The sequence below is a fragment of the Neoarius graeffei genome, chromosome 24, assembly GCF_027579695.1.
Source record: "Neoarius graeffei isolate fNeoGra1 chromosome 24, fNeoGra1.pri, whole genome shotgun sequence".
Classification (NCBI taxonomy): Eukaryota; Metazoa; Chordata; class Actinopteri; order Siluriformes; family Ariidae; genus Neoarius; species Neoarius graeffei.
The window spans coordinates 31205811-31224243 of record NC_083592.1 but is presented as its reverse complement, the minus strand read 5'-3'; the positions used below and the strand labels follow the sequence as shown (position 1 = coordinate 31224243).

Sequence of the window (18433 nt, the reverse complement as noted above, 5' to 3'; positions counted from 1 at the left end):
TTTAAAATGGACTGTGGCAAAGTGGAAAACTGTTCTGTGGTCAGACGAATCAAAATTTGAAATTCTTTAAGGAAATCAGGGACGCCGTGTCATTCGGACTAAAGAGAAGAAGGACGACCCAAGTTGTTATCAGCACTCAGTTCAGAAGCCTGCATCTCTGATGGTATGGGGTTGCATTAGTGCGTGTGGCATGGGCAGCTTACACATCTGGAAAGACACCATCAATACTGAAAGGTATATCCAGGTTCTAGAGCAACATATGCTCCCATCCAGACGACGTCTCTTTCAGGGAAGACCTTGCATTTTCCAACATGACAATGCCAAACCACATACTGCATCAATTACAGCATCATGGCTGCGTAAAAGAAGGGTCCGGGTACTGAACTGGCCAGCCTGCAGTCCAGATCTTTCACCCATAGAAAACATTTGGCGCATCATAAAATGGAAGATACGACAAAAAAGACCTAAGACAGTTGAGCAACTAGAATCCTACATTAGACAAGAATGGGTTAACATTCCTATCCCTAAACTTGAGCAACTTGTCTCCTCAGTCCCCAGACGTTTACAGACTGTTGTAAAGAGAAAAGGGGATGTCTCACAGTGATAAACATGGCCTTGTCCCAACTTTTTTGAGATGTGTTGTTGTCATGAAATCTAAAATCACCTAATTTTTCTCTTTAAATTATACATTTTCTCAGTTTAAACATTTGATATGTCATCTATGTTCTATTCTGAATAAAATATGGAATTTTGAAACTTCCACATCATTGCATTCTGTTTTTATTTACAATTTGTACTTTGTCCCAACTTTTTTGGAATCGGGGTTGTATTTCAATTACATGAAGTCTTTCCATGTAATTTTATTAGGCAAGTTCAATGTAAGGGTCCCATTTAATTCAAAATGTTTCTACCATGCCTTAATTATTCATATCAAATAAACTTTCAGTTTTGCCAATTTCCGTTACAATTTACTTGAAAATAATGCTTCATGTTTATTGGGGCCAAGAATCACTTTTTTTGAGTGTGTTTATGATTTGGGCTTAAGATCCTCCTACTGAGTTGTTTAAGTTCTTGGAAGCTCATTTTGTCATTTAACATCGAGTGATCAAGTTGAACCATTTCTGGTATAAACACATCGTAGGAATCATCTAGTTGTCATGCCTAGCATTGTAGGTCTTGAATAATGGTGTAAGTACTGTAGCTCTGTTATCATTTGCCATAAAAAGTACTTACTGCATTATGAAATTATGAATCATCTGCTTTATTATTGGAAACAAATGCACTTAGTTTCAGTTTGATTTGAAAATGGAGACTAATGCACAGTGTGGGACTACTCGAATGCAATAGCTTTTTAAATCCTTAGCTTTTCACAGTAGTCTCCAGTAATGGCAATGACTGCAGTGAAAAAAATCCCATTAAAGAAGTCAGCACACTGAAATTTTATTGATTAATTACGGAGAACATTACTTTGCCATTTTTCATGCAAGCATGTCTTGTAGATCCATTTATACCCAAGTGAAAAGTATTGTCTCCAGCTGCAGGGATTCCTTCATCGTGAATCAGTATCACTGTTTTTAATGAGATTACACCACCAACAAGGATCTGCATAGAATCAAGTGACGTGTCAAAGAGAGGGCATGCTAACAGAGGAAATATGGAGGTTTGGGCTTATCTGATAGAAGTTAAGTGGAAGTTTTCTTCTTACAGCTTTAACCCTAGTGGATGTAACATATGATAGAAACTTTGATGTATGGCTTTGTTGGTGGGTGTTGTAAGCTTATTGTAAGCATAATGTACAAAAAGGAAACAGGACTGTAAGGGTAAATAAATACTAAATACATACTACCAGATGGTCTAATTGTCAGTATTCAAGGCACTGAAGAATTGTAATTAAATCATCTGACTTATCAGCAGCTTCAGTAACCACATTAATCAATCAGGGACATGGTAGATCTGGAGATTTTGCCAGCAACATTTGGCCAATCCATTACAGGACTCCAAGCACACAAACATTCACACATTGGGGCAGTCTAGTGCAGCCAGTCTGCCTACCTACAGGTTTTTGACAGTGAAAGGAAACCAGAGAACCCAGAGGAAAGCCCCACATACACAGAGAATACAGACGAAACTCCACACAGGCAGTAGTCCGACCTCAAGATCGAACCCAGGACCCAGGAGCTATAAGGTGGCAGTACTACCCAGTACACCACTGTTCATTCATTCATCTATCCATCCAGCCATCCATCCATCGTCAGTCGCTGCTTCATCATGGGTAGGGTGAGGTCGCAGTGGATTCAGAGCCAGTCCTAGTAACACTGGCTGCAAGACAGGCAAATTCACCCCAGATGGCTCACCAGTCCATTGCATGCCTTTCATCATCAATTTAATTTATATAGAGTCCTTTCCTTCAGGGGCAGCACAGTGGTGCAGTGGTTAGTACTGTCGCCTCACAGCAAGAAGGTTCCGGGGTCTGACGGGGGTCTTTCTGTGTGGATTTTGCATGTCCTCGCTGTGTCTGCGTGGGTTTCCACCAGGTGCTCTGGATTCCTTCGCAGTCCAAAAACATGCAGATTACGTAAAAATACCCAGCCACTGGAGTTGCACAAGTCAGTGCATACTTAGTGCTGCTCCTAAGCCCGGATAGATTGGGGAGGGTTGTGTCAGGAAGGGCATCTGGTGTAAAAACCTAGGCCAAATCAAATATGTGGAACAGGTCTGCTGTGGTGACCCCTAACAGGAGCAGCTAAAAGAAGAAGAAGAAGAGGGTCTTTTCCTACAGCACAAAACCTTTTGCATTAAGCTCCAGGGTTAGCCCCATGTCTGCGAGGGTTTCCTTTGGGTTCTCCAGTTTACTCTTACCTCCCAGAAACATGCAAGTAGCTTTACTGTCTATGCTAAATTGCCCCTAGTTATGAATGAATCAGACCGCGAGTTGGCCTAGTGGTTAGCGTGTCTTCCTCTTGACCAGGAGATCGCGAATTCTACTTGCAGTAGGGTCATATCAAAGACCATCATAAAAATGGTACCTACTACTGTCTGACAAGACATGCTGTAATACAGATGCGAGTGGGGAAGTCAAACTCTCATGGTTACCAGAGGACTAGCCCCTCACTGTAATCCTAGCTGTATAGGCGAGAGGGCGAGGGCTATCAAAATGGAGATTGGCGCCACACCCATACACCTTAAAGAGTTGGTTAGTACTGGGACAGGAGACTGCCTGGGAAAACCAGATTCTGGCGTGAGAGGGACTTTGACTATGAATGAGTCTATGAATGTGCCTATGAATGATGCTTTGTGGGGGACTGGCATCCCATTCAGAGTGTATCCCAGATCCAGTGCAACCCTGACCAGAAAAAAACTGTTACTGAAAGTGAATGAATGACAAACAGGAATCAGTAATAGAAGAATAGAGGGTCTGGGGAAGTAAATCTTGAACTATAAATAATAAGCAATAGTGGGCCAAGGACCAATCCCTGGGGAACACCGTTTCACTGGTAATGCATTTATTCATACAATTCACAATCTAACTCATCTGTTAACATATGCGTTTATACTGTACCTTCAAATGCACACAGTATTGGATGTGCTGTCGACTAAACTTCCTTCAGTAGCAAACTGCACCGCTCCATTTACTCAAACAAACACTTTGATGGCCTGCTGATTTCCAGTCATGGCACTGACTCATCAGTCAGTGTATTCCCATCTTCCACACAAAGCCAATTCATTAATGTGGCTACTACAAATACACAAATGAAACGGGGAAGCCCTTTAGCTTTCACATGGTATAGTCAATGGAAATGATGCTGAACGACCACTTTCTGTTCCTGCCAGATATGTGGCTAGGTTTTACTATCTCATCTCTTTCCAAGTGCAGTGGTAGGTTTTTTTGTTTCTCATAGGCCCAGTGTTCAAAGAAAGACTGTCTTAATTTGGCACGGGTTATTTGTACCATATCCATTATTTCTGCACCCCTACACCTTGTGCAATTTGCTTTTCACTTTCAATGCAATGCACTTTGAAATTTTCTACCCTTGATCTCTCTGACATTTTTAAAACATCACTTCAGTCCTTCAGTATTCACGACTTCAGTATTTTTCTTCTTTATAACTGGCATATTGGAGGTGTCACTTGAGCACGTGGAAACCCTTACCTTTGAACCTCAATGCACTCTTTCTCAATTCACAGTGAGTCCTTGAAGGAAATTGGTCCGTCTTTTTCATGAGCAGCATGCTGAATGCAAGGGCAAACGTTGTGATTGTTGTGATTGACCCTCTGAAAGGTCACAGGTTCCTCCAAGTGACATCAGATCACAGAGAACCACATAGAACAGAGGTAGCAGTGTGTGTCAGTCTAAAGAACCCAGGGTGGTTCCCAAAAGACATGTGGTGCTTTTAGCAGAGGGCCACATGTGTGTGTTCTTCTGCAGGAACCACTGTGACTGCAGCCATAATAATGTCTCCATTCATCACTCTTTCCACCTTCCAGAAAAGCAATCATTCAAAGTCGTAAGAAATCACCCGGCTTCTGTGTTGGTTTCATGACTCTTGTGAATTACGGCAATGGAAATATAACAGCAACTGTCCGTTGTAGCTAAACTTCCATGATGTCAACAGCCCAGTGTTTTACACTTCTTGAAAGTTGCATTCATTCCAAATGTCTGTGTTTTGTGCACTTGGACAGTATATTGAGTCAGAATCGCAAATGTAATCACTCCAGTGGATTATATGCACGCTATTTTATTGTATGCTGATGTGTCTGGGTGTGTTAAGCTTTGACACATGGTTATAATCACACTAAGTATATCTTTAAATAATTACATCCACTAGTTCCAATAGGACTAGAAATAGTGTCTCATGTTCTCGATTCAGTGACCTGAGTAACCCTGCTTCCTCCGTGGTTGTATTTGCAGAAAGTGAGCCCTCTGCTGTTCACCTAATTATTTGTCCATCTTTTCTCTTTCTCACTTCTTAATCCTACAACATTATTTGTACTTTTTTTTTTCCTCATACAGGGGCCAAGGGGGCCTGAAGGACCACCTGGGGAGAATGGACCAGTGGGGCGCAAGGTAATTTTTTAAAATCTAGGCCTTTTAGCATAAGATGGATTAAATACAGGATGCTTGTCCATACTGCTTAGCACCACAAGCTAGTTTGACATGAGATATATTAAAGCTATAAGCCACTCGAGGCCATGAGTTAGAGATTTTATCAATAATAATAACTTTTCAGGGAACCTAGGGACACTTTACACAGTGAAACAAAAATAAGAAACAACAAGCCTGAGCGAACAAGTGAGGTTTTTTTTGAAGGAACCAAGGGAAGGAGCATTGTGGATCACCAGAGGGAGAGAGTTCCAGAGAGTGAGGGCAGCTACACTGAAGGCTCTATCCCCAGATGTCCACAGTCTGGTGTGGGGAATAAGGAGCATACCCTTATCAATGGACCACAGAGTCCTGGATGTGGTGTAGTGATGTAAGAGGTCCGAGAAATACTGGGGAGCAAGGGCGTGAAGATTTTATATGTGATGTGGGACTTGACTGAGAGCCAGTGAAGATGAATGAGGTTGGAGGTGATGTGCTGCCAGTGCTTGGAATGAGTGAGAAGTCTCGCAACTGAGTTCTGCATGTACTGCAGCTTGTCCAGGGCTTTGTTGGGTAGGCCAAACAGTTTAGTTTAGTTTAGTTTATTAGTTTATTTAACAGGGGCCATGTACAGAACAAGTCCCATACCAGAGTTAGCTATACAGCTAATTTTCATCTGTGGTCCCTGGGCAGGACACCGATGCAGTAGTTTACGCAGGAGATGATGAACGCATGGATGAGGGTCTCAGTGACAGAGTCAGAGAGTGAAGGCCGGAGTCTGGAGATGTTCTTGAAGTGGCAGAAGACAGATTTAGTAATGAGGTTGATGTGTGATTGAAATGAGAGAGTGGAGTTCAGAATGACACCCAGTTTGCGGACTTGCAGTGATGGAGAGATGATGCAGCTTTCCACTTCCAGCAGGAGGTCACCAGCCTTCTGGAGCAGTGGCTTGGGAGCTATGACCAGGAGTTCAGTTTTATTGCTATAGAGCTTGAGTAGATAAGGGCCTTTGGGTTCTTCTTCAATGCAATGCAAAGTGAACTGCCTAAAGCCCCCTTACATGTGATGAAACCACTGTAACACATGGCCATGAGTGGCTTATTGCTTTCATAAAATGGCAACAGATATGATGATTCACAATAAACAACTCTGCCCCACAATATAGTCTGTTAAGAATGTGCAAAGTCTGGACTGTAGTGTAACAGTTTTATTGGTTTAAAATCTTGGATATTAATATAATTAAATTACTGTGATGTGGTCACACATGCGTATATTAAGAGCTTTAAATTACTGTGATGTGGTCACACATGCATATATTAAGAGCTTTAAATCAGATTTTGAATGGATTCAGCTTTTCAGTAATCTCTTTTAAAATCTGTGTCACATTTAAATGTCTAACCTGACAATAACATCTCTGTTGGTTTTCACAATTGAAACCCGCTGTTAGTTCATGCGGAAATCTGTCCTGTCTCCTCAGGGTCTGGATGGTCCACCAGGGAAATTGGGTTTAACAGGCCAGAAGGTATGATGGCTCATTTTTTATTCCTTTTCTGTTTGTTGTGTGGTTTTGCTGCTTCCATATGTGCATGAAAGTCTATTTGAAACAATCTGATTATGCAAGGATCGTTCTTTTTTTCATTGGCATTGAAAAGGCTGCCAAGTTTTTGCGGATTACATTAGCATCTGTTTCGTTATAAATGGAGCATTTATAATATCAGACTCAAGAATAGACAATGAGAGTCATTACAGAGGCACTTTTGAGCCCTGAGAGGTTGCAAGCCAGGTAGTAATTTCAATTAGGGTTATAAATCATTGTGTATTGTGTTTCTCCTTGGCATGGCAAATAGAATCTATTGACTGATAACTGTGTCTCTGTCTTCAATCAGGGAAAAATGGGTGAACCAGGGGAAGCTGGACCACCGGGATTCCCAGTGAGTAATTGGATGTCTTTGGAGCATGAACATAGCCATAGAATGATATTAGGTACAAACATAATGAAATACTCAGTTTGAGATGTTGATAAATCCATCAAGATTTGCTATATTTAAAGGGTATCCAAGGACACTCCGGAATACCAGGAGCAAAGGGAATCCCAGGAATGCCTGTGAGTTTTTTTGGGGAAATAATTTGGAGCTTGTGATAAACCCAATCAATTGTGTCTTAAAACTATTGGAGCTTGAAACAAATAAGTAGGTTAACAATAAAGATTGCAAATACTGTAGATTCATTTGGATGGTTTGGAATTAGTGGGAAAAGAGAACAAGCATGCAGTTTATCTCACTTCTTCCATAATGTACTGTAATTTTAACTAAGCCTTAAGTATTTGAATACTTTTTTATTACTATGTTAAGAAGTAAAATAAATTCCCTAAAATGTTGGCTTATTAACAGGGACCTTCAGGGCCACCAGGAACAATAGGCCCTTTGGGAGAGATTGGCTTGATGGTAAGATTAGATTGAATTGTATATCATTTAAATATTTATACTAAATGAAAATGATCTCCAGTTGATGTACAAAAGAGGATCCTGAATCTTTCACAGCCAGTGTAACTCTCTCTCTCTCTCTCTCTACTTCCTGATGTTACTGAGCTTTCATGGGGGCCATTAAAGGAGAACTGAAGTCATTTTTAAACTTGCTTTATTTCTTAATTAACGTGTTATTCAGTTACGTTTTCGGTTTTAGTAACCTTATATTGTGACTCATATTGGCAACTAATTGAAATTAAATATTATACTTATCGGCCTATTCGGTTTTTAGCCATGTTGAATTTACAACCCCGATTCCAAAAAAGTTGGGACAAAGTACAAATTGTAAATAAAAACGGAATGCAATGATGTGAAAGTTTCAAAATTCCATATTTTATTCAGAATAGAACATAGATGACATATCAAATGTTTAAACTGAGAAAATGTATCATTTAAAGAGAAAAATTAGGTGATTTTAAATTTCATGACAACAACACATCTCAAAAAAGTTGGGACAAGGCCATGTTTATCACTGTGAGACATCCCCTTTTCTCTTTACAACAGTCTGTAAACGTCTGGGGACTGAGGAGACAAGTTGCTCAAGTTTAGGGATAGGAATGTTAACCCATTCTTGTCTAATGTAGGATTCTAGTTGCTCAACTGTCTTAGGTCTTTTTTGTCGTATCTTCCGTTTTATGATGCGCCAAATGTTTTCTATGGGTGAAAGATCTGGACTGCAGGCTGGCCAGTTCAGTACCCAGACCCTTCTTCTACGCAGCCATGATGCTGTAATTGATGCAGTATGTGGTTTGGTATTGTCGTGTTGGAAAATGCAAGGTCTTCCCTGAAAGAGACGTCGTCTGGATGGGAGCATATGTTGCTCTAGAACCTGGATATACCTTTCAGCATTGATGGTGTCTTTCCAGATGTGTAAGCTGCCCATGCCACACGCACTAATGCAACCCCATACCATCAGAGATGCAGGCTTCTGAACTGAGCGCCGATAACAACTTGGGTCGTCCTTCTCCTCTTTAGTCCGAATGACACGGCGTCCCTGATTTCCATGAAGAACTTCAAATTTTGATTCGTCTGACCACAGAACAGTTTTCCACTTTGCCACAGTCCATTTTAAATGAGCCTTGGCCCAGAGAAGACGTCTGCGCTTCTGGATCGTGTTTAGATACGGCTTCTTCTTTGAACCATGGAGTTTTAGCTGGCAACAGCAGATGGCACGGTGAATTGTGTTCATAGATAATGTTCTCTGGAAATATTCCTGAGCCCATTTTGTGATTTCCAATACAGAAGCATGCCTGTATGTGATGCAGTGCCGTCTAAGGGCCCGAAGATCACGGGCACCCAGTATGGTTTTCCGGCCTTGACCCTTATGCACAGAGATTCTTCCAGATTCTCTGAATCTTTTGATGATAGTATGCACTGTAGATGATGATATGTTCAAACTCTTTGCAATTTTACACTGTCGAACTCCTTGCTGATATTGCTCCACTATTTGTCGGCGCAGAATTAGGGGGATTGGTGATCCTCTTCCCATCTTTACTTCTGAGAGCCGCTGCCACTCCAAGATGCTCTTTTTATACCCAGTCATGTTAATGACCTATTGCCAATTGACCTAATGAGTTGCAATTTGGTCCTCCAGCTGTTCCTTTTTTGTATCTTTAACTTGTCCAGCCTCTTATTGCCCCATCCCAACTTTTTTGAGATGTGTTGCTGTCATGAAATTTCAAATGAGCCAATATTTGGCATGAAATTTCAAAATGTCTCACTTTCGACATTTGATATGTTGTCTATGTTCTATTGTGAATACAATATCAGTTTTTGAGATTTGTAAATTATTGCATTCCGTTTTTATTTACAATTTGTACTTTGTCCCAACTTTTTTGGAATTGGGGTTGCAGTTCGTTTGGTCCACAGCAGGCGTCACTTATCTGCACGATCTTCACGAGACTTGTGCAAGACTTTGAAACGTGAAGTGTCAGCCAGGTGTCAGTGCCGCCATTTTGAAAACTGTTTTCCAAACGAAATATTGCACAAAAACGAGTTTAAATGACGATCACTGCCTACTTTTTTCAAACTTTCCTGATTGCTATCAAAACAAACACAACTTCCAGCTTGATTACGTCAGCATTCGAAAGAGGGCACGCGCGTCTTTTGACACCGTTGACAGATGTTGGTCACTTTGATTTCCGCTGTACGTTTTACTTCCGTCCTACGATGTCTCACACAGGTCTCAACGCATCTCGTTTACAGCCATTGCTTTGACATATGGATTGCTATATTACATAGTATATTTAAAACACTCATAAGTTGATGTAGCAGCGACAAAATAGCGATCAAAAATGCATTCCTATATTCAATAAAATGAGATAAATAGAATTTTGATAATAAAAAATTTGCCTTCAGTTCTCCTTTAATGCCTTTATATAATTGCCTCGTTTGACATTTTCTCCTTGATTCCAGTGTACAGTGTCAAACAAGACTAGATACCTCATTACAGGCTTTGCTCATTGGTATAACAGATGTGATTTAAAACATGGTGACTCACAAGCATTTCAGCACATTGTCCTTCTGCTTCCAATTACCCACTTTCTGCAACACTCCAGCACACCAGGGAACACTTTCAGACGGGATTAACTAATGTTTGGTACAGTATATCTCAGTGTGGTTTCCTAGGATGATCTTTGAAAGCTGTTTCCTGATCTGTGTGACAGGGCCTACCTGGAAAAGTCGGGGAAGTGGGCTTACCTGGAGAACCTGGGGAGAAGGTGAAACATTTATGCATGTTGCCATTTAAACTCACTGTCAATTCATCATATGGACCTCTTTGTATGGGAAAATATGCACCAAAGCTCAAAGCTAATCGGTTCCATAATAGAGGTATGAGGCATGACCAGCAGTAGTAGTCTTCACACTGTGATGCCTTTGGACTGCTGATTCTAGCTCACTAATTGTAACTGTCTACCCCAGTCATTTCTACATGCTCAGAATGAAATGATTAATACACTTATGGCTTTGACAAGTTCACATTTACACATTTTCTAGGGAGCTGTTGGGCCTCCTGGGAACATCGGTGAACCTGGCTTAATTGGAATAAGAGTAGGTTAATTTGATGATCATGAAATATTCAGCTTGTGCTTGCTCATTCATGCAGATCAGTAATAATTAATACGTTTCTCCTTTTAGGGCGAGCACGGGCTCAGCGGAGAAGCCGGGCAGAGCGGCCCTGATGGAGCCAAGGTCAGAGAAATCCATTTATCACACCAGCATGTGGTCAAAATTAGCTGCACAGTTATTCCTCAGGCTAGAATAGTTTTATCAGTTTAATCAGGTTGAATTATGGTGGTGTATACAGGGCGAAAAGGGGGACATGGGAGTAGACGGTGAGCAAGGAGAAAAAGGAGAGATGGGTCTGAAAGGAAAGGAGGGGCCACCTGGAGATCCTGGCCTAGTTGGCGTCAGAGTAAGTTATTTTTGGTGTTGTTGTAATTTCGGTCATCTTATTGGTAGCACAAGTGGTGTTCATAGGGCTACAGCTTGTCTTATGACACTATAATATTATTTCTTGACATAAAGGATCTTATTTTTGCTGCTGTTCTAATCTGGGTTTTTATATTGATAATGTTTTCAGAGTGGTGTTCGTGTGGCTACATGACACCACTCTGAACAGTGGTGTCCGAACATAAACCTTTCAGAACAGTTCACATAAACCTACAAAGCCATTTATAAAGCCTTTTCTCAATAAATAGATGATGTAACAGTCAAGTGACATAAGGCTGATTTAAGATTGTGTCACTATGACACTTTTGGTTGAGATGAGATTTGTCTTATGACACTATGGCATGTTTTGTCAACAGAAAGTTGTGTTATGACACTGACCGTTTGAGGACGAAAGTTTGTCTTGTCTTATGGAGCTGACATTTTGTTGACATAAGGTTGTCTTTTGACAGTGTTTGGAGACATAAGGTTGTGCTATGACACTGGAGACATAAGGATGTCTTATGACACTATTTGGAGACATAAGGTTGTGCTATGACACTGGAGACATAAGGTTGTGCTATGACACTATTTAGAGACATAAGTTTGTGCTATGACACTCTTTAGAGACATCAGGTTGTGCTATGACACTATTTGGAGACATACAGTTGTGCTTTGACACTGTTTGGAGACATCAGGTTGTGCTATAACACTATTTGGAGACATATTGTTGTCTTATGACAGTATTTGGAGGCATACGGTTGTGCTATGACACTATTTAGAGACATAAGGTTGTGCTATGACACTATTTGGAGACATCGGGTTGTGCTATGACACTATTTGGAGACATACAGTTGTGCTTTGACACTGTTTGGAGACATCAGGTTGTGCTATAACACTATATGGAGACGTATGGTTGTCTTATGACAGTATTTAGAGGCATACGGTTGTGCTATGACTCTATTTAGAGACATCAGGTTGTGCTATGACACTATTTAGAGACATCAGGTTGTGCTATGACACTAGAGACATAAGGTTGTGCTGTGACACTGGAGACATCAGGTTGTGCTATAACAGTATTTGGAGACATACAGTTGTGCTTTGACACTGTTTGGAGACATTAGGTTGTGCTATGACACTACTTAGAGACATCAGGTTGTGCTATGACACTATTTAGAGACATGATGTTGTGCTATGACACTCTTTAGAGACATAAGGTTGTGCTATGACACTGGAGACATAAGGGTGTGCTATAGCACTATTTGGAGACATATGATTGTCTTATGACAGTATTTGGAGGCATACGGTTGTGCTATGATATTATTTGGAGACATAAGGTTGTGCTATGACACTATTTAGAGACATGATGTTGTGCTATGACACTCTTTAGAGACATAAGGTTGTGCTATGACACTGGAGACATAAGGTTGTGCTATAGCACTATTTGGAGACATATGGTTGTCTTATGACAGTATTTGGAGGCATATGGTTGTGCTATGATATTATTTGGAGACATAAGGTTGTGCTATGACACTGGAGACATAAGGTTGTGCTATGACACTGGAGACAAGGTTGTGCTATAACACTACTTGGAGACATACAGTTGTGCTTTGACACTGTTTGGAGACATCAGGTTGTGCTATAACACTATTTGGAGACATATGGTTGTCTTATGACAGTATTCGGAGGCATACGGTTGTGCTATGATACTATTTGGAGACATAAGATTGTGCTATGACACTAGACATCAGGTTGTGCTATGACACTATTTGGAGACATATGGTTGTCTTATGACAGTATTTGGAGGCATATGGTTGTGCTATGACACTATTTAAAGACATAAGCTTGGGCTATGACACTATTTGGAGACATAAGGTTGTGCTATGACACTATTTGGAAATATAGTTGTGCTATGACACTGAAGACATCGGTTGTGCTATGACACTATTTAAAGATATAAGTTTGTGCTATGACACTGTTTGGATACATACAGTAAGGTTGCGCTACGACACTACTTAGAGAAAAAAAGGTTGTGCTATGACACTATTTAGAGAAATAATGTTGTGCTATGACACTATTTAGAGACACAAGGTTGTGCTATGACAATATTTGGAGACAAAGTTGTGCTATGACACTATTTAAAGACATATGGTTGTGCTATGACACTGTTTGGAGACATCGGGTTGTGCTATGACAATATTTAAAGACATAAGGTTGTGCTATGACACTATTTAGAGACATAAGGTTGTGCTATGACACTGTTTGGAGACATAAGGTTGTGCTATGATACTATTTAAAGACATAAGGTTGTCTTATGACACTATTTGGAGACATACAGTTGTGCTATGACACTGTTTGGAGACGTACAGTGTCGACTCTAGTCGACATACATACGCCCGACTCTCGTGGGGTGCTGTGTGAGACAGCTGCCTCTCCAGTAGCTCTGTAGTTGTTAGCTCTTTTAACCTCTTTTTTTCCACCTTTTTACTTCCTGCTCTTCTTACGAAGACATAGTGTGGGTTTTTTTCATATCCCATGGATATTTTTTACTTTAACACACAACCAGGAGCCAGTTTTCTCTCTTATTCGAGAGAGGAGCTGCTGTTCCTGAAAACAACGGGACGAGCCGGGATACGACACCCCATCCCAGCGGGGCTGAGGAGGAAACCCAGGGGCTGCAAAGCTGGGGCTAAGCTAAAGGCTAGGCTAGCGGACAACCGGTGGCGCTACAAACCCTCCATTCCCTCTGTTATCATGGGGAATGTGAACTCGCTGCCAAATAAGGTTGACGAGCTATCTGCACTGAACAACCAGTGGATTTACCGGGAGAGAAGCTTATTTATTTTTACGGAGACATGGCTAACACACCTTGTACCGGATGCTAACGTGGACCTGCAGGGATTCACTGCTGTGAGAGCCAACAGAGACACTAAAGCATGCGGGAAAGGCAAAGGTGGGGGACTCATCATTTACGTGAACAATCGCTGGTGTATCCCGGGACATATCTCCGTAAAGACAGTCTTATGTTGCCCGGACTTGGAGCTGCTAGCCATTAGCCTGCGGCCATATTATCTGCTGAGGGAGTTCAGTCACGTGATCACCATCTGTGTTTACATCCCTCCGAGGGCAGACGCAGACGCTGCATGTGAGAGGATTCACTCTGTCACAGCAAGGCTGCAGACACAGCACCCTGAGGCATTTATTATTTCTGGGGACTTTAATCATGCTACTTTGGACTCTACTTTGGCTGCTTTTTACCAGGCTGTGGACTGTCCAACTAGGAACAACAGGACAATTGACTTGCTGTATGCTAATGTGAGGGATGCATACAGAGTCACACCCCTCCCCCCACTAGGGAAGTTTGACCACAACCTGGTTCGTCTACAGCCGAAGTACACCCCCCTGGTCCAAAGGCAGCCTGCAACAACTAGCTCCATCAGGAGGTGGTCCCCTGAAATGACACCACAGACTGGGATGTGCTGCTTAGCCCATACTGTGAGGACATAGAGGGGCTGACACACTGTCTGACAGATTACCTCAACTTCTGTGCAGACGTGGTTTCCCCTGCTAAGACTGTACGGTGTTACCCTAATAACAAGCCATGGGTAACACAGGAAGTCAAAGCTGTCCTCAACAGGAAGAAGGCCGCCTTCAGGAACAGGGACAGGGAGGCGATGAAAGCAGCACAGCAGGAGGTGAAATGCTGCGTGAGGGAAGCTAAGGACAGCTACAGGAGAAAGGTGGAGCAGAAGCTGAAGGAGAACAGTATGGGGGAGGTCTGGGAAGGTGTGAAAACCATCACAGGCCACAACACAAAGACCAGAGACAATGTGGACAATGAATGTGTTATTTTAGGTGATTTTAACGTTAACTATGATAATCAGAACTCAGATTCACTGTTCAAGTCATTGAAATGTTTTATGTCCACGTTTGACCTGCAGCAAATAATCAGTGTTCCAACGAGAGTGACCAATACATCTTCTTCTACATTGGACCTCATCTTTGTATCTGACTCTCAGAAAATCAGTCAGTCAGGTGTTTTGGATTTGTGTATAAGTGATCACTCTATGATATACTGTACCAGGAAAACCAAAAAGGCTCCGATCAATGACCATAAGACTATCTACACAAGATCCAACAAGAATTATAGCAAAGAACTGTTTGAAGAGATGCTTTCATCTGTAAGCTGGCAAGAAGTGTATGACAGTAATTGTGTTGAAAATGCTTGGTGCACTTTCAAAAATCTATTTATGTCTGTGGTGGATAAAATAGCACCGCTCAAAACTATCAGAGTAAAACAAAGAACTGCACCCTGGATGCATGGAGAATTGTTACGGTGTATCCATGAACTAAACTGTGTATATCGCAAATTCAAGAGGTTAAATCAAACACAGTGTTATAATCAATTTGTCTGTCTCCGTAACAAAGTCAACTTCTCGTCTCGTCTCGTCTTCTTCCGCTTATCCAGGACCGGGTCGCGGAGGCAGCAGTCTAAGCATGGAAGCCCAAACTTCCCTTTCCCCAGACACCTCGGCCAGCTCCTCGGGAAGAACACCGAGGCGTTCCCAGGCCAGCCGAGAGACATAGTCCCTCCAGCGTGTCCTGGGTCTTCCCCGGGGCCTCCTCCCGGGGGGACATGCCTGGAACACCTCCCCAGGGAGGCGTCCAGGAGGCATCCGAAAAAGATGCCCGAGCCACCTCAGCTGGTTCCTCTCGATGTGGAGGAGCAGCGGCTCTACTCCGAGCTCCTCCCGAGTGACTGTGCTTCTCACCCTATCTCTAAGGGAGCGCCCAGCCACCCTGCGAAGGAAACTCATTTCAGCCGCTTGTATCCGCGATCTTGTTCTTTCTGTCATTACCCAAAGCTCATGACCATAGGTGAGAGTCGGAACGTAGATCGACCGGTAAATTGAGAGCTTCGCCTTTTGGCTCAGCTCCTTCTTCACCACGACGGACCGGTAAAGCGACCGCATCACTGCGGAGGCTGCACCGATCCGCCTGTCGATCTCACGCTCCATCCTTCCCTCACTCGTGAACAAGATCCCGAGATACTTAAACTCCTCCACTTGAGGCAGGACTTCTCCACCAACCTGGAGAGGGCAAGCCACCCTTTTCCGGTCGAGAACCATGGCCTCGGACTTGGAGGTGCTGATTCTCATCCCAGCCGCTTCACACTCGACTGCAAACCGCCCCAGTGCATGCTGAAGGTCCTGGTTTGAAGAAGCCAACAGGACAACATCATCCGCAAAAAGCAGAGATGAAATCCTGTGGTTCCCAAACAGGATTCCTTCCGGCCCCTGGCTGCGCCTAGAAATTCTGTCCATAAAAATTATGAACAGAACCGGTGACAAAGGGCAGCCCTGACGGAGTCCAACATGCACTGGGAACAGGTCTGACTTACTGCCGGCAATGCGAACCAGACTCCTGCTCCGTTCGTACAGGGACCGGACAGCCCTTAGCAAAGAGCCCCGAACCCCATACTCCCGAAGCACCCCCCACAGAATACCACGGGGGACACGGTCGAATGCCTTCTCCAGATCCACAAAGCACATGTGGACTGGTTGGGCAAACTCCCATGAACCCTCGAGCACCCTATGAAGGGTATAGAGCTGGTCCAGTGTTCCGCGACCAGGACGAAAACCGCATTGTTCCTCCTGGATCCGAGGTTCGACTATTGGTCGAATTCTCCTCTCCAGTACCCTGGAGTAAACTTTCCCTGGGAGGCTGAGAAGTGTGATTCCCCTATAATTGGAGCACACTCTCCGGTCCCCTTTCTTAAAAAGAGGGACCACCACCCCAGTCTGCCACTCCAGAGGCACTGTCCCCGACCGCCACGCGATGTTGCAGAGGCGTGTCAACCAAGACAGCCCCACAACATCCAGAGACTTGAGATACTCAGGGCGGATCTCATCCACCCCCGGTGCCTTGCCACCGAGGAGCTTGCAAACCACCTCAGTGACTTCGGCTTGGGTAATGGACGAGTCCACCTCTGAGTCATCAGCCTCAGTCTCCTCAGTGGAAGACATGACGGTGGGATTGAGGAGATCCTCAAAGTATTCCTTCCACCGCCCGACAATGTCCCCAGTCGAGGTCAACAGCTCCCCACCCGCACTGTAAACAGTGTTGGCAGAGTACTGCTTCCCCCTCCTGAGGCGCCGGACGGTTTGCCAGAATTTCTTCGAGGCCGACCGATAGTCCTTCTCCATGGCCTCCCCGAACTCCTCCCAGTTCCGAGTTTTTGCCTCCGCAACTGCCCGAGCTGCAGCACGCCTGGCCTGCCGATACCCATCAGCTGCCTCAGGAGTCCCGGAGGTCAACATGGCCCGATAGGACTCCTTCTTCAGCTTGACGGCATCCCTTACTTCCGGTGTCCACCACCGGGTTCGGGGATTGCCGCCACGACAGGCACCGGAGACCTTGCGGCCACAGCTCCGAACAGCTGCATCCACAATGGAGGTAGAGAACATGGTCCACTCAGACTCAATGTCCCCCGCCTCCCTCGGAAGCTGGGAAAAGCTCTCCCGGAGGTGGGAGTTAAAGACCTCCCCAACAGAGTGCTCGGCCAGACGTTCCCAGCAGACCCTCACCATACGTTTGGGCCTGCCAGGTCTGTCCAGCTTCCTCCTCCGCCAGCGGATCCAACTCACCACCAGGTGGTGATCAGTTGACAACTCAGCCCCTCTCTTCACCCGAGTGTCCAAGACATAGGGTCGGAGATCAGATGACACGACTACAAAGTCGATCATCGACCTCCGACCTAAGGTGTCCTGGTGCCACGTGCACTTATGGACACCCCTATGCTCGAACATGGTGTTCGTTATGGACAAACTGTGACTAGCACAGAAGTCCAATAACAAAACACCACTCGGGTTCAGATCGGGGAGGCCGTTCCTCCCAACCACGCCCCTCCAGGTGTCACTGTCATCGCCCACGTGAGCATTGAAGTCCCCCAGTAGCACAATGGAGTCCCCAGTCTGAGCACCCCTCAGTACCTCTCCCAGGGACTCCAAGAAGGCCGGATACTCTATACTGCTATTTGGCCCGTAGGCACAAACAACAGCAAGAGCCCTCTCCCCAATCCGAAGGCGCAGAGAGGCGACCCTCTCGTTCACTGGGGTAAACTCCAACACATGGCGGCTGAGCTGGGGAGCTATAAGGAAGCCCACACCAGCCCGCCGCCGCTCACCACGGGCGACTCCAGAGAAGTGGAAAGTCCAGCCCCTCTCGAGGAGCTGGGTTCCAGAGCCCAAGCTGTGCATGGAGGTGAGCCCGACTATCTCTAGCCAGTACCTCTCAACCTCCCGCACAAGCTCAGGCTCCTTCCCCCCCAGCGAAGTGACATTCCATGTCCCAACAGCCAGCCGCTGTGTCCGGGGATCAGGTCGTCGAGGCCCCTGCC

At 44.1% G+C, this 18433-nt stretch overlaps 1 protein-coding gene across 1 annotated transcript in view; it reads left to right on the top strand.

Annotated features, from left to right (window-relative positions):
* The window catches only part of col27a1b (collagen, type XXVII, alpha 1b), a 168432-nt gene that overhangs the window by 114192 nt on the left and 35807 nt on the right, over positions 1-18433 (top strand). The window contains exons 29-37 of the mRNA XM_060907051.1: positions 5012-5065; positions 6558-6602; positions 6967-7011; positions 7131-7184; positions 7471-7524; positions 10272-10325; positions 10603-10656; positions 10744-10797; positions 10913-11020. Of these exons, the coding sequence (XP_060763034.1) occupies positions 5012-5065; positions 6558-6602; positions 6967-7011; positions 7131-7184; positions 7471-7524; positions 10272-10325; positions 10603-10656; positions 10744-10797; positions 10913-11020 (522 nt within the window). The remainder of the gene's footprint in view (positions 1-5011; positions 5066-6557; positions 6603-6966; positions 7012-7130; positions 7185-7470; positions 7525-10271; positions 10326-10602; positions 10657-10743; positions 10798-10912; positions 11021-18433) is intronic.